Source organism: Syzygium oleosum, unplaced genomic scaffold (assembly GCF_021117445.2).
Source record: "Syzygium oleosum isolate NSW1041296 unplaced genomic scaffold, Sole_v2.1 Sole_v2.02, whole genome shotgun sequence".
Taxonomy (NCBI): domain Eukaryota; kingdom Viridiplantae; phylum Streptophyta; class Magnoliopsida; order Myrtales; family Myrtaceae; genus Syzygium; species Syzygium oleosum.
The window spans coordinates 20,818,076-20,834,305 of NW_026607486.1; the positions used below are offsets into that span (position 1 = coordinate 20,818,076).

Sequence of the window (16,230 nt, forward strand, 5' to 3'; positions counted from 1 at the left end):
CTCTCTCTCTCTTCTCTTCTCGCTCGCTCGGTATGGCTTAACTCGTCATCTGTCCAAAAGCTTGCGTTGATTTTCTTGTCTGATCTTCCGGTTCATGAAAGAATTCACTAAAGGGCATATACCATCGACGGAAAAATCGGATTTTTACGTTTATTTCTTGAGTTCAGGATCATGGGTGCTGTCTCTTTGATCGAGAAATCAGCTCCTTTTCAGCTTTGAGGCAGGGCCCGTTTGATTCTTGACAATCTTGAGCTGATTCTGAGCTCAAAGCTTCAATCTTTACATAATTTTGTTGATTTCTTTTTGGTGAAATTTTTGGATTTTTTTTTTTTTGGCCTCCGCTGTATGCCATGATCACCGATACTTATCCCAACATGATGCCTGATATCTCAATGCGATCGATGCTCAAGAACAGAGCAGATTACTCTGAAGAGCTCGATATCCACCGGAGTGGGTCTGCACCGCCGACTGTGGAGGGCTCTCTGACGGCGGTCGGAGGATTGTTTGATGTCAGAAGGAGCGATGGGAAAGGTTTTGCGTCTGAAGAGGAGCTGAGAGCTGATCCTGCTTATGTGAATTACTACTATTCTAATGTCAATCTGAATCCGAGGCTACCGCCGCCTTTGTTGTCTAAGGAAGATTGGAGGTCTGCACAGAGATTGAGTGGTGGTGGTGGAGGAGTAGGAGGAGGAGGAGGAGGAGGAGGAGTTGGAGGGATTGGTGATAGGAGGAAAGTGAGTAGAGGTGGTGTTCGAGCTGGAGAGAGAGAAGAGAACGGTGGAATGGAGGCTCAAAGGAGTGAGTGGGGTGTTGATGGGTTGATTGGCTTGCCGGGGTTGGGGTTTGGGAGTAGACAAAAAAGCATTGCAGAGATCATTCAGGTGAAATGAAGACCTGGAACTGGAAGTTTCATACTTAGTTCTTCTCTTTATTGCTCGAGTTTTTAGTTTGATTTTTGACCTATTTATCCTTATCTGCTTCTTTATTTGGTACGTAGTGCTTTTTCGTTGGCAAAGATGATAAAGTTTGGCCTGATCCGATGATCTTATAGCACTCACTGTGCACAGCATATTTCTTGAGATTGAAGATATCATTGTTTCCAGGCAGTTTGTTATTTACTGCGTCTTGTTTGGCCGGAAGTGTCGGAAGTGTTACTTGGCGATTCTAGAAATAGTGAAGCTCACACACTTGATTTGTCACCGCTAAAAGCTAAATCACTCTCACTGATTGGGGGCGTTGGCCTGCTTGATCTTATTTTCCCATTGCTTATTGCTTGAAAATGCACTTGTTGTATGTTACAAATGAGACACTGTCGTAATTTATCTTTAGCGAAATTGAACATGTCATTTGTGCATATTAACGCTTTGGCAGGCTATGGATCCAGATTAGGAAAAGCTCATGCTTTTAAGCTAAAACGATGCTGCTAAAATTCTTTTTGCGTGGTAAACGAATTGCAAGTTGTAGCAAAGCTCACTGCGAACTACTAGTGCCTATGTCGATGAAGTTTGTATGTTTGGACGGTTCTCCTCCTTTTCATAGCATGGATGTGAAATCTTTGATTTAGTGTAATGTCCCTGTAACTTTTCATGCCACCTCCTTTTACTGTACATGAGATGGTAAATAGATATGTCTTGTGTCTTGCTTCATCTTTGTGAGTCAACATTTGAGATGAAGTCTTACATTTCATATGCAGGATGACATGAGTTATGCAACATCGGCCTCTCGCCACCCTTCTCGTCCAGCCAGCCGAAATGCATTTGATGAAACCACTGAAGCTCCTGAAGTCCAATTTCCTCAAATGCATCATGAATTGGAACATATGGATTCGCTGCAGTCCACTGCAAATAAAAATACCATGTCTGCTGTCCATGGTATTGGCGGGCGTGCTTCTCATACTTATGCTTCTGCTGTTGGTGGCTCCTTGTCTAGAAGCGCCACTCCTGACCCTCAAATTATTGACCGTGCTCCGACGCCTCGAATTCCGCCTGTTGGAGCTGGGAGGGTTAATTCGATGGATAAAAGAAGTGTTAATGGCCAAATTTTGTTGAGTTCTTCAGTCTCACCTAATATGGGCGAAACAGGAGATCTTGTTGCCGCTTTATCTGGCTTGAATCTCTCGACAGATGTAATGACAGATGATAAGAATCTCTCTCAGTTACAAATGCAGCATGACCTTGGTGATCACAATAACTTTTACAACTTTCAAGATGAGAACCAAAACAAGCAACAATCATACATCAGTAACGAGTTTCAGAAGCCTGCTGTTTCTGCTTCGAGCTCGTTCTTGAAAGGACATTCTGTTCAATATCTTAATGGCCGAGGGAGCTCACTGTCTAATCATCACGATTTGGAAAGGTCAAGTCCTACTAATCCAAATTATGGCCTAAGTGGGCTTGCCATGAATCCCTCTTCACCAACCATGATGGCAAGCCAGCTTGGGAGTGGTAACCTGCCGCCTTTGTTCAAAAATGTCGCTGCTGCATCAGCCTTGGGCATGAATGGTTTGGACCCAAGAGCACTTGGGGGAGGTTCGCCTTTGGGGCCAAATTCTATGGCTGCAGCAGCTGAACTACAAAATCTTAGTAGAGCAGGAGCTCACGCTACGGTTAATGGTTTGCAGTTCCCCCTGATGGGCCCCTCATATCTTCAGTATTCAAGATCGAACGAGTATGCTGCAGCACAGCTTGCTGCTCTTGGTGACCCCACCTTGTTGGATAGGGAAGGCATGGGCGACTCCTATATGGATTTTATGGGACTCCAGAAAGCTTACCTTGATTTGTTGCTTTCGTCACAAAAATCACAATACGGTATTCCTTACCTCGGGAAATCTGGGAGTTTTAATCACGGCTACTATGGAAATCTTGCATGTAATATGGGCATGTCTTATCCTGGAAACCAATTGGGGAGTCCCCTCCTTCCAAGTTCTCCTCTAGGATGTGGTAGTCCGGTCCGGCATGATGAGCGCAATGTTCGTTTTTCTTCTGGGCTTAGGAACTTAGGTGGGGGAGTCATGGGAGCGTGGCACTCAGAAGCCGGAAGTAATATGGATGAGAGCTTCTCGTCATCTTTGCTTGACGAGTTCAAGGGTAACAAAACGAGATGTTTTGAACTCTCCGAAATTGCTGGTCATGTTGTTGAGTTCAGGTATGAGTTGATGCTAGCATGTCCTTTTCTCTTTACTGTCAAGGTTTCAAATTATTTTTTTATACTTTGTCTTGGTGCCTTTGTGACAGTGCTGATCAGTATGGGAGCCGATTCATCCAACAGAAGCTTGAGACTGCGTCGACAGCAGAGAAAGACATGGTGTTCCATGAGATTATGCCGCGAGCTCTGTCATTGATGACTGATGTGTTTGGGAATTATGTCATTCAAAAGGTAGACTTGGAAGATAGTTGTTACTCAGATCCATAATTGGATGATATGCGGATTTTAATTAATATGCTGTCAATAACATGTTCAGTTTTTCGAGCATGGAAGTGCATCACAAGTAAGAGAACTGGCTGATCAGCTTGATGGGCATGTGCTGACTCTAAGCCTGCAAATGTATGGTTGTCGAGTCATCCAGAAGGTGAAAATTTACTTTATTCCTATTTATTTCTCTCAAAGTATCTTCTTCTTTGGGTCACTGCATCTCTATATCTGATACCGTCAGTGTATATTTTGTTGCTACTTCCTCATATTTTTTATTGATCTGCTAAGATCTAACATCCCAAAGACTCAAATGGTGGCTTTCTGAAGAATTAATTGGATATGCCACTTGGCGGCTCTTGTGCAACTTCTCTCACTGATAAAACGCAATGAATGGACTTGTGTGATCATTTGGCATCGTAGAATATTGATTAGTCATGTAGTTCGAGTGATTTCAAATGTAAATGGTTGGTCTAAAACTGTTTTGAGTATTCAGGCTATCGAGGTAGTTGAACTGGACCAGCAGACTAAGATGGTGATGGAGCTTGACAGTCATGTTATGCGCTGTGTCCGTGATCAGAATGGGAATCATGTCATCCAGAAGTGTATTGAATGTATTCCTGAGGATGCTATTCATTTCATTGTCTCCACCTTCTACGATCAAGTTGTAACACTGTCCACTCATCCTTACGGTTGTCGTGTCATTCAGGTCCGAATAAATTTTCACTTATATGTCATATGAATGTCTATGTTTACACATCCTTGACCAATCAAAAATACATAAGAGCTTTTGTTCTAACAATTATATGTAAATATGCCAGAGAGTCCTAGAGCATTGCCATGATTCAACAACTCAACGCATAATGATGGATGAGATCTTGCAATCAGTTTGCATGCTGGCACAAGATCAGTATGGGAATTATGTTGTGCAGGTTTGCTACACATGTTTTCGATTACCTCTCTAGCATAGATGATTTGTTTGTGGCCAGGGAATCCAGTCATCTTTAGGCTCTAAACATTAAGTGTGACCTATCCCAACAACGAAGCATACTTGCCTTTTGCATCGTGGATGAAATCATAGATACTCAGAGAAGTAACCACACAAACTAGATTATATGCGAGGAAGTTAGTTATTCATCTTCGTCTTTCGCCTAACATTTTTCACTCTGGCATTAGCTGTTGGAAAGATAAATCTGTCTTTGAAATGAGTAAATATGTAATATGTCTTTGAAGATCATCTCTTAAAGCTGTCCATTGCAGCCAATTGATTTGAGCATCAAACTTTTTTTATTGATTACACTTTAGAGGCATGCAAGACGGAACGACAAAATTCGTTAGTGACTTAATACTGGTTATTTTGATGTGAAATATGTTACGTTCAAAGAGTTCTCTTTACATTTATTCCAGTCTATGATCTAATTAGCTGGGCAGAACTCTTCTTTGCATGATTTATTGCCCTGTAAATTATTAGTAGATGCAGTTGAGTACTCAGTATGCTTCTCTCTTACATATCTCGGACTTAAATAATCTGAGGTGACTGGAGCCCCCACATAGAGAGCCTTGCAGTTGCTTCCTAATGTGGATTGTAGACTTTGATTGTGTTCTTTGCATGCATGTCTAAACTATTATTTTGCTCCTTCATTTTTTTTTTTTGATTGTGCTTGATGCCTTGTATATGTCGCAGCATGTTCTAGAGCATGGAAAGTCACATGAGCGTTCTGCCATAATAAAGATGCTGACTGGTCAGATAGTTCAAATGAGTCAGCAAAAGTTTGCCTCCAATGTCATTGAAAAATGTTTGGCTTTTGGAACTCCCACAGAGCGCCAGGTCCTGGTGAATGAGATGCTTGGGTCGACTGATGAGAATGAGCCTCTTCAGGTTTGTTCATACTGATGTGCACCACACCATCTGCATATCTATAGGTCAAGTCGGGATAGGGAATGATGCTCATCTGACAATGATTGGTTGCACTTAATAGACTGTGATTTCTTTCTTGACAATACCAATATTTTGGTCCAAAAAGGCCAGTAATTGATGTTGGTCTTTGTTTGTTGTCGTCAAATTAGAATGACTTGAAAATGTTTTTACTTTGATGCATTGACATAGCGAAAATCAGCCTAGTGTTGAGTTCATCTGGAATTATTGTGTTCATAACGAGAGACACAGAGAATAGAAGGTTCTTCTTCCTTTGGGGTAGTTGGAGTCTATTGGCAATTGCCTTCATCTTGGCTATTGGCTTTTTTCTCTGACCAAGTTTGATCGGCCTAGTTATGTTAGCAACATATGATAGACTTTTTTTTTTTTTTTGGTCAGAACATATGATAGACTTGATGAGTGATAATTACATTGTAAGGATATCATAGCCCTATGTCTACAATAAACTATGTTATTTGAAATGCATTTCTTAATAGTGTTTGACAGTGCTGTTAACATTCTCTTCTATGTTTTCTTTTTGTTGAATTTAGGTGATGATGAAAGATCAGTTCGCAAACTACGTTGTACAAAAAGTGCTGGAAACTTGTGATGACCAGCAACTGGAACTGATCCTTACTCGAATAAAAGTACATTTGAATGCTCTGAAAAAGTATACTTACGGGAAGCACATAGTTGCACGTGTAGAGAAACTAGTCGCGGCTGGAGGTACTTGTTTCTCTGTTTTGCTTTAGATGTACTTGTTTCTAGTGGAATGATCTCCGATGTGAATGCCATCTTATTTTCTAGCTCCACTACCTCAGTTAAGATTTTCGATTATTCTTGCCACATGTAGTCAATGAGGTGTCATTGTCATCGACCCTATAAGCTGTGGGTCTTACTTCGTGCAAGTTCTATTATGTGATTGTGAGCATTAATCTTTTGATATGATACTTTGAGTACATGGAAAGTTGCTTTAATGCATTTGAGGTCCAAGCATATTCATATTTAATTTATAAACCTTTTAGTATTTCTATTTCCTAGGGAACTGTGAAAATTGCAACCTTAACCTTGCTTCTTGATCCTTTGCAGAAAGGAGGATTAGCATTCAGAATCCACACCCAGCTTAGCATAGTGTAGGAAAGCTGTACAGCTAACTGAGGATAGAGTGACCTCTCTCTTTTCGAACTTTACTCTTAGTGATAGCTCTGTCTATGTATTCAAATAGACAGTAGCTGGCTGAAATAAAAATTTGCTTGTTTTGTACTTATAGATGTAAAACTTGTTAGTTTGGAGGATATACTAGAAGTTATGATGAGCTAAGGCCGAGGTAGCGAGCGCATCGCATTGCATCGCATCTGACGAGGAGACAGAGTTACTGTACAAGTTTCTTTCTAGAGTGTATAAAGGGAAGAGTAGTGTATCTCTGATGGATGTACAAATGTTTCCAAGCGCAGAGAGCCTCTGTCTAGCAGAGTCGACAAAAATTTTCTTGTGTATGGGATTTCAATATTTCCTTTCAATGGAACTTCTTTTATACATTATGGATTTTTTGTCTCTAGAATTAATTATATGCATATTTGCTTATCTCTGAGGTATTGCTTCCAGAGAAATTTTGTTTCGATAATTGCAATTATATTCTACGATTAAGTCCTCTTTTTTCTGAGCTTTCTGGAAGTTCTTTATCAATTTTCGCAGACCCGGCCTCTTTCTGTTAGAGTTTTGAGTGGAGTACTATGATGTCTGGTTCTTTGTTTGCTTCTGTTTTAACCTTAGTTCATCAAAACCGAACTTGCTTTTGCAAGTCAGTTCGTAATAAGCTCTTTACTATCAAGGCCTAGGGGAACAAGTAATGTGATCTGCACTTTCCATGTGGTCGCGGTGCACGTAGATCTATAGCAAACTAAATTGCTCGTTGCTTGGCGATGTCATTAAGTGGCATGTAGTCCATTTGATAAAAAGTAGATCTAGAAACTCCATTGGACAAATAATCTCCCTCTTCAAGGAACAGATAGGAAAAACAAATAATCTCACATTTGATCCATAAATTACGGCAAATGCGTAAGGGATTGCTTTGGCAATTCGTGTCATGCATGTGAATCATTTGCCAGTGTTTATATGAATTATGGTGTTCAGCCATGATCCTGAAGTTTAGACCTTCAGATACTCTATATTTGCCTTCCCATCCATTTTTCTCGAAAGGGAGCATCTGATGTAATCGACGTACTTGATATTCTTGTACATCTTAGGCTGGCAAGAAGCAACCCCTCTCGGTACAGGACCAATTGTCGTTTCATCCTCTGGTAGCACAAATGTTGCGATTGAAATTCTTGCTTTCTTCTCACTTATGACAGCTCTGTGCTCTATGCTTTTGTACATACCATTGCTCCAGCTCTGTGAAATCAACGAGAGTTAGTCTTTCGGAAACAAACACATTGGAAATTCAGATGTGATGCTAAAAACTTGCAGTACTTGAAGCCGGCATGCCAATTAGTAGGAATAGAACATATAAGATTTTTTCATTTTGAATATTTGAAAGGTTGCATGGTTGTTGAAAGCAATTGATTCAAGTTCGGAACTTGTCATGGAAAAAAAATACAGCTCAGAACTTGTCTTTACAAGTTCCCGGATCTTTGTTTTTTGGGATTAATAGAGATTACACCTTCGGTGTCTCGGATGAGGAAAACTCATTCCCATCTATTCAGGTTAATATGCTCCAAAATTGATATCTTTCCGGAGTTATGCGAGATAGAGCATGTCTGAAATACAGGCTTCCTAATTTACTGGCACTCGACAACAGCCTTCTTATTTTCAGTGAAAGGTTGATAATGGTCTTTTGGGCCACAGTATGGACATCATTTCCTATTCAATTTAAGATGGTCACAAGGATGTTTGTAATCACCAACTAAAGGAACTAGTCAGGTTCTTGCAACAGAAGTTCAACACGAAGCAATTGAACAGGAAGATTCCAGGACTGGTCTGATCAATTGCCAGTCGGGCTGGTTTCAAACACCATGCAGCGCGCTTGGCTAAACGGACTAAATAACATGAATAAGCATCTGGAAACGGACGAGAGGTCAATGAAATTTGTAATTTACTTACGTCCACAACATCACCAATGTTTACAACTATTGCATTTGGAATCGGTTTCACGGGGACCCATCTTCTGTGGTGCTTAATCTGGAGGCTAGTTATCTCATCATCTTGAGGCAGGAAAGTGAAGGAACTACCATCAGAGTGTGGACTAACACCAACACCAAGATTGGGCCGGGAGCAACTTGGGTAGTAGTTCATTCTTGTTCCTAGTCTGATCTCCCCGTGCATCCTTTGGAGGCTCTCTCTCTCTAACCCCAGCAGCCATGACAAATGGGCAAAGACTTCTTCAGCCAACTTGTTTATCTCTGTCGAGTACTTCTCAACTGAATTTCTATGCAGAATCAGGAGAAAGGAAATGTCAAAGAAACTGGAAATATTTGCAGAAAAATCATTTCTTCTTATGGAAATATGATCATAAATCAATCTTGAATAGCATATTGATTGCTTGTGAAGCAGATTGTGGTATTTCTGGTGTCATGATAAAAAGGTAGATGATCACATACTTGAAGCCTGGTACAGTTAAGAGGCCATTTCTTGAAACTCTTATGCTTATCTGGGTACGTCATCAAGAATGCCAAGTCACACCAATCGAGTTTTTGCTCTTCAGAGACAATGTAGCCTTGTCCATATCCTTGCACATCATTCTCTGCCATTGCATACTTCTTCTTCTCTTCCTGGGGAAGATCAAAAAATGTTGCTACAGCTGTCTTCGTATTACTAGTTACCTCCTCTGCGACTCTATGATGTGTTATCTGCAAGCAATGATTTGCCACATTAGATCTTTAAGTTTCTGCAGTATCAGCTGCAAAAAGGAGAGAACTAAGAGTGCATCCAGTACAATTGATTGAATAAGAGACACCTCCTCCGTTGAAAATCCATGTATCAACACCGTGAAATGTATCTTCCACTCGTACCGACACATCTTTTGCTCAACAAGTTCAATCCAGGGAATTGAATATAAGCTCATTCTGTTAAATATTCTATGCGAGGAAAGCACAGAACTGAGAGAAAAGTGTCTTTCATGGGGCTGATAATTATGTTCTTAATCAAGATATTGGTGTGATACTGAAATTAAAGCAGAAAGTTGTTTTGGACCAAAAACCAGTGATGGTTTAGGTGTAGATGACTGACTACCTGGAAAAAGCCCCAGTCCTTGCAAGCGAAGTCTAGTTTTTGGAGTTCATCGGCATCACCTTGAGCAAGAAGCGACATGTTTATGACTGGAATCCCAGTTGAATTATGGGAGATCAGAGAGCCGACTGGCCTGTACTTTGGTTCTTGAATGTATCTCTCGGGAACCCAATTAGAGTCATTCCTCACCAGTTCCTGGACACTGGGCGCTGGCAAAGATCGCCCAAAACCCAACCCTTCATCTTCCTTTGCGTTTCCACCTTCCACTGTTGGATCCATGTTTATGAGTTTCCACCATCAATGCCCGAGAAAGAAAACTGCTATTGCTATATATCGCAACAGATGCCACTCTTGTCCTTAACAGAAAAGCTCCTTGCTATATGAAGTGGGGATCTTTCTTCTTGTTTGACCTGCCATCTTGTTTGGACACAAACGAATCCAACCATTGGACATGAATCGCTGTCGAAAATTCTTGGCGTACCTTGAATATTTAACAAAGAAATAGCTTCACAATGAGTGGATGTGGAATCACTCTTAGGATACTCCGACAGAGACCTCCATTAGCCAATAGGGTATTCTTTTGCTTGTAGAACCAGCCAACATGCAGCAATATTTAACACAGTTGACCTTTTGGATTGCAGTATGATCGGGTTGAGATCCTTCGAGCTTAGAGATATGGCAGTTGGGAGATTCCTTTCGGACTTTCTTCTTCCTGGCATTTTGAACCGACGTAAGCCCCTGTCCTGAAAATGAACAGCGGGAATTTAGGAGCAACTCGAATGCATGCTTTCAACAAGATTTCCCCCCCAAAAGCTGAGTGAGTTTGAAGACAGAAACGTGCTACAGACGTTGCGTTTAGCTTTTAATTTTTTGCTGACTGCCTCTAGGGAATCCGGGACCGACGCATCGGAACCGGGATGGTTTCGAGCAAATTTTTTCTCGACGATAAGTTCATGAGACAATCTTCTTCTCCTTCTTCTCGGCTCGAAAAGGATGATCAAATCGATAGAAGGACAATATGATACGATCTTCATTACTATGAATTCCGTGTCTTTCTAAGCCGAGTAAGAAGAGTTACAGTTACAGTTCAATTGAAAAGGTCGATCACTCACCCTTCTTCAATCACATATAACATGAAAAATAGGAAAAGATGTCGCTCGTAGCCAAGAAAAAGAACGAGCTTCCTCGCCATTTTAAACAGAAGGGTCCAGAAATCAAGCTTTCGTTGATGAAAATGAAGAGTTTTTAGGGCATCAGCGTGCGTCGCCTCCTCGTCACACCCTCGCATCGAACATCATTAATTTCATCGAAAGCGCGACGCCAATTCCATCCGATTCGGTCCTAGAACGTAGTATCATCCCTATCACCGAGCAATTCAAAACCGGATCTTTTCCACTCCTCTGATCCGTCACCGACCAATCATCAGATTCCTCGCCCCGATCAAGCTTCCGCTCGTTCCGGAAATTGCCAAACGCAACCCTAATTGTCCAGACCCAAGTAGACGCGTCCCGATCGGAGTAGGAAATCGACGAAAAGGTTCGATTTTTCCGGTCGGAACGTCGAAATTGCCCGAGGATTCAGCTAAAAAAAGTCGGCCGTCTTGAAACAGAGAAGCTCTTTCAGAGAGCGATCGATCGAGAGAGAGAGAGAGATCGCCGGTTCACCTGGATCGAGCCCGACCGCCGGCCAGGGCCGCGAATCGGCCGCGGGATCCGGGTAACCGGGAGCTCCAGGTTCCGCCCCCACTAGAAAGCCGGCCCGATCCCTGCAACTTGACCGGGTCAACAGGCGAAACGGAGGGCTAAAATTGGAGGAGGCGATAAGGATAACCGGCTGACAGCTGCCCTAACCGGTCCGTCAGGTCACTCGCTCGCGGTTTATATATATTCCCCCTCGACCGCCATTAACTCGGTTCTCGCCTCTCTCTGCCCCCGCTCTCTCTCCCCGCCGGCCGCCGGACGGCCCGACGCCGACAAGTATGCTCTCTCTCTCTCTCTCTCTCTCTCTCTCTAAGCTTAGTTACTCGGGAAATTCTTTTTCATTTTTTATGCAATGCCTTGTTTGTTCGTGGGTTTTTGTTGTTCAGGGGAATTCTGCTTGTTTAACGTTATATGGTTAAGCACATTATGAAAATTTGGATGCTTGAATCGCTCGTTTTGATTGCGTTATTCGCTGCTCGTTGTAGAGAGGCTTTGACGTTGTGCATGAACCCGCCACGGGGTAGGAAACATGGACATTGCTGTGAGCGTTTGAACAGCCAGCCATGGCTTCCGGTTTGGACCCCGTGCCGCTGGCGCTGACGCGCCAGAAGACCGACCCGGCGTGGAAGCATTGCCAAATGTACAAAAGCGGGGATAAAGTCCAGCTCAAGTGTTTGTATTGCGGCAAACTTTTTAAGGGCGGGGGGATTCATAGGATTAAGGAACATCTCGCGGGTCACAAAGGTAACGCGTCCACTTGCCTGCGAACCCCGCCGGATGTCCGGCAACAGATGCAGCAGAGTTTGGAGGGGGTCGTCGCGAAGAGGCGGAGAAAGCAGAAGATTGATGAGGTCATTTCCACTATCAATCCGCAAACTTCTAATGAGGAGATTGACGCATTTGCCGTTCAAAGTGATGCCAATGGTAAGGCATTGAGTCCCATTCGAGCTGCTGCACTTGACTTTGTCAAGGTTCACAATGAAAGTGCCGACCCAAATTCGAATTCGTATATTAACCAAGAAGGTGGTGTTAACAAGAGTGGCGTGAGGAGAAAGAGAGCCAAAGGAAAGAGTATTCCTGCAACTCCCGAAGGCGTGAATCTCAGTTGCATGGCTTTGAGCACGAAAAGGGTAAATAGTGAAATTCATACAGCAATAGGCCGATTCTTTTATGATATCGGGGCATCTTTAGATGCGGTGAACTCGGTTTATTTCCAACCAATGTTTGATGCAATTGCTTCTGGTGGACCAGATGTACTACCACCCACATATAATGACCTTAGAGGCCCTATTCTGAAGACTGTACTTGACGAAGTCAAGAATGATACGACTAACCACACTGCAGCTTGGGGGAAAACAGGCTGCTCGTTGATGGTTGAGCAATTGACCACGGAGATGGGCAGAACATTTCTGAGTTTTTTTGTCTACTCACCAGAAGGAAAAGTGTTCCTAAAATCTGTTGATGCAACTGATTTCGTGCATTCCTCAGATATTTTGGTTGAAGTGCTCAAGCAGGTAGTAGAAGAAGTAGGTGTAAAAAATGTATTGCAAGTGATTACAAAGGGTGAAGAACAATACATGGTTGCTGGGAAAAAGTTGATGGATATCTTCCCTACTCTGTACTGGAGTCCTTGTGCAGCTGAGTGCATTGATTTGATACTCAAAGATTTTGAGAACCTTGAATGGATCAGTGCAGTTATTGAACAAGCTCGTTCTATCACAAGGTTTATATATAATCATGCTGTTGTTCTGAATCTTTTGAGAAGGTATACCTTTGGTGATGATATAATAGAAATTGCGGGAAGTCGTTCTGCTACTAATTTCGCAACTTTGAAAAGGATGGTTGATCTTAAACCCAATTTGCTGGCCATGGTCACTTCACAGGAATGGGTTGATTGCCCGTATGCAAAGAAAAAGGAGGGTCTGGAACTGTTAGATTATGCAAATAACGAATCATTCTGGTCCTCTTGCATTCTCATCACCCGTCTAACAAGTTCACTCATCCGGCTTCTTAAAATTGTTAGCAGTGGGAAGAGGCCTGCAATGGGATATGTTTATGCAGGAATGTACAAGGCAAAAGAAGCAATTAAGAAGGAACTCCTGAAAAGGGAAGATTATGTGGCTTACTGGGACATAATAGATCACCGCTGGGAGCGCCACTGGAGTCTTCCGCTTCATGCGGCAGGATTCTACCTAAACCCCAAATTTTTTTATAGCATTGAGGGAGATATACCCAGTGAGATTATTTCAGGGATGTTTGACTGCATAGAGAGATTGGTTACTGATACAAAAGTTCAGGATAAAATTATCAAAGAGATAAATTCCTACAAAAGTGCTGCTGGAGATTTGGGGAGGAAGATGGCGGTTAGAGCTAGAGAAAGTATACTTCCTGGTGAGAGTTCTTTAACAACTTGATGTTATAGCCTCTTTGTTCAGAATTTATTTTACTCAGTGGGCATGTTGTTTGGGTGTGTGGGGGGCTTAAAGGTGCGGAGACCTGGCTTTGCTTTTGGATCATGAGACAAGTTATTAGTGAAAAAGATGGAAGTTTATTCAAGGTTAACCCTCTTCTGATAAATATGTTTATGCGGATGGCTAGTTAATGCGAATCAATCAATCCAATAAAGCAACCATGGTTCGGTTCTCTCAGCCGTCCTTGCAGGTCTCTAGGAGGCTTTTGTTTGTAATAGATACAACTTTAGATGTTTTCACGAATTCACTATCAGATGTTTGTATTCCTGAGAATTTGCCTTGTTTCTTCCCTAGCTGAATGGTGGTCGACATATGGAGGAGGTTGCCCAAATTTGACGCGATTAGCAATGCGAATTCTAAGTCAGACTTGCTGTGCAATCGGAAGTCAAAGGAACCTTATCTCTCTTGACCAAATACATGAATCGAGGAATTGCTTAGAGCATCAACGACTCAGTGACCTGGTCTATGTCCACTACAACTTGCAGCTGAGGAAAGTGTAAGTTTTTTTCTTGGTCGGAAAAGCTTAAGTTGAAAACAGCTCAATATAGACAAAAAAATGAAAAGACATCTGCCCGTTTAATAGGTTATCTACTCTTACTGATTAGCTCTTAATTCTCATACAGCGGCAATGTGGGAGGAGGTCCCATGGACCCCATTTCATTTGAAAGCCGAAATCTTGTAAAAGACTGGATTGTGGGTAAAGATTCGAGTGTGGAGGAATATTCGAGTTCAGATTGGATGGCGCTTGATCCTCCTTCAGCGAGGTCGCTGCTTGTAGGAGCTGCAACTGGTGAGACTGAAGACTTGGATACAGGTACATCTATTTCTTTTGATAAAGTACTGGAATATTTTGTACTTAGTCTAACCTTTGTGATGACTCAAACAGGTTTCAATGATTATGAAATCTTGAATAGAGCGAAGGATGGAGAAGACGATAATGTTGAGGACAATGCTGCAAACTAGTGGAGCAGCATACCAAGGTCTAAGTTGTTACCACCTGTATATGTACTGATGCTAGATTCAGGCTTTTTAGTGAAGTAGTGAGCTGTACATTACATTTTTATTGATAGCTGGGAAAGATTGACATATATTGGATGAATGTGGGTTAAGATAAACTCGGATTAGCATATCAGTTTTATTAGGCGGAATTGTAATGCAGAGTTGAGATTTCCTCAAGTTCATTGTTCACAAATGGAGCTTTATTATTCTTCCTTTTCTTCTTCAAGACGAGAACCTTTAAGAAGGTCTTATTGCAATTATTGCTAAGTTATAATCGTGTGCAGTCCCAAATACGTTCCGCAGTTTCTTTATTATGCTCGATGGAGTTAATGAAGCCGAACGACAGTTTTTCTTTGTCTACCAAGAAGAGTCCATGTGCCATTCTGAGTCTGTAAAATCAGATAATCTAGGATTCCCTGTGAAAATTCCATTTGGGTTTTTTCTTTTCCCTCCTTGTGTGGCCTTGGATGATGCCGTAGCTTGGCATGTGCAAATGGATGTCCTAATAAATTACGAAAACATCTTGCATGTCGTTTTTCGATCTTTTTTCTTTTAATTTTGAGCCAAGTCCTTTTCCAGGTTGGCTTCTGTCCACTTCTGGCTCTCAATTGATTCTTCAAGATGACCAGAAGCAAACATTTCACGTGTTAAACTTGTTCCTTGTCTCTATGTATTATCTTTATGCACCTGCAGTCTGCTTTTGTGAAGGTGTAATAATTGAACGAAACAGTTGGCCCATTCGTCGTGGTCGGTCGGCCAACATAATAAGGAATGTGCCATGAAGTTTTAGTTGAGATGCATCCGGGAAGAGTGAAGCAAACACGAGGTAGTGTAGAATTCTATTTTGCATTTTTGATTGAAAACGTACAGGACAGGTGCTTCGGAAACGACAGAATGTTTCACACCGTATGTTTGCGTTAGCATTCCATTTTCGCCATAAATTATTTGGTGGAAAATCCAAGTCGACAGGATGGTACAGAACTTCCATCCGAGTTGCATTGAACGCGTGGGGATCGTTATTGGACGGTGTATCGGAAACTGATCTTTCACTTGGGTTGTGTCTCGATTAAAGTTGTTGTCATAGAATATAATTGCTGAGAGAACTATCTGGGTGGTTTGGCAGGTGCACCAACTCGTGATGAAAATAAGGAGCACAAGTAGTGCCTTTTTAGCTTTAACATGATTTCTCTTCTTTATCAGATGGGTCAACTTCAATTCTGCTGGATAAGTAACTTTCAGCACTCAAGAATAACAAGAGCATCGCCATCCATCCCCATTAACCAAAGTGCCATACAACAGATGAAAAGCTCAACTTGTGTTTTCTTTTGCCTACTCATTGTTGTCATCAATTAACAAAGTATCAGAAGGGAAAATCGGCAGGAACAGGCGCGGCAAGATGACCAGTTCATCAAGAGCCAAAGCATAACAGCCATTCAGGATACGTTCACCATAATTTCCAGGTTCTAGGGGCAATACGCCGCATCAAACTCACAATACCGCCTTAGCAAAACAC

The 16,230-nt window shown here is 41.9% G+C and overlaps 3 protein-coding genes across 4 annotated transcripts; 2 read left to right on the forward strand and 1 right to left on the reverse strand.

Annotated features, from left to right (window-relative positions):
* LOC115673334 (pumilio homolog 1-like) lies at positions 1–6,864 on the forward strand. The gene is made up of 9 exons (XM_030595476.2): positions 1–881; positions 1,694–3,144; positions 3,234–3,375; positions 3,461–3,568; positions 3,905–4,117; positions 4,230–4,340; positions 5,093–5,287; positions 5,875–6,049; positions 6,413–6,864. Exons 1-9 carry the CDS (start codon positions 351–353, stop codon positions 6,448–6,450), a joined length of 2,964 nt encoding a protein of 987 aa, XP_030451336.1. The 5' UTR covers positions 1–350; the 3' UTR covers positions 6,451–6,864.
* Positions 6,865–7,005: 141 nt separating this feature from the next.
* Positions 7,006–8,840, reverse strand: LOC115673337 (codeine O-demethylase-like). The gene is made up of 2 exons (XM_030595479.2): positions 8,423–8,840; positions 7,006–7,714 (listed from the first exon to the last, which is right to left on the reverse strand). The coding sequence occupies exons 1-2, from the start codon at positions 8,642–8,644 to the stop codon at positions 7,472–7,474; spliced, it is 465 nt and encodes a 154-aa protein (XP_030451339.1). The 5' UTR covers positions 8,645–8,840; the 3' UTR covers positions 7,006–7,471.
* Positions 8,841–11,133: 2,293 nt separating this feature from the next.
* LOC115673336 (uncharacterized) lies at positions 11,134–14,943 on the forward strand. Of its 2 annotated transcripts, none has more exons than XM_056308313.1 (5): positions 11,134–11,523; positions 11,634–13,638; positions 14,013–14,214; positions 14,342–14,532; positions 14,605–14,943. In XM_056308313.1, exons 2-5 carry the CDS (start codon positions 11,811–11,813, stop codon positions 14,679–14,681), a joined length of 2,298 nt encoding a protein of 765 aa, XP_056164288.1. In that variant the 5' UTR covers positions 11,134–11,523; positions 11,634–11,810; the 3' UTR covers positions 14,682–14,943. The 2 variants fall into 2 exon arrangements, with proteins under 2 accessions (XP_056164288.1, XP_030451337.1); XM_030595477.2 differs by having other exon boundaries at positions 11,135–11,523; positions 11,733–13,638.
* Positions 14,944–16,230: the final 1,287 nt, after the last annotated feature.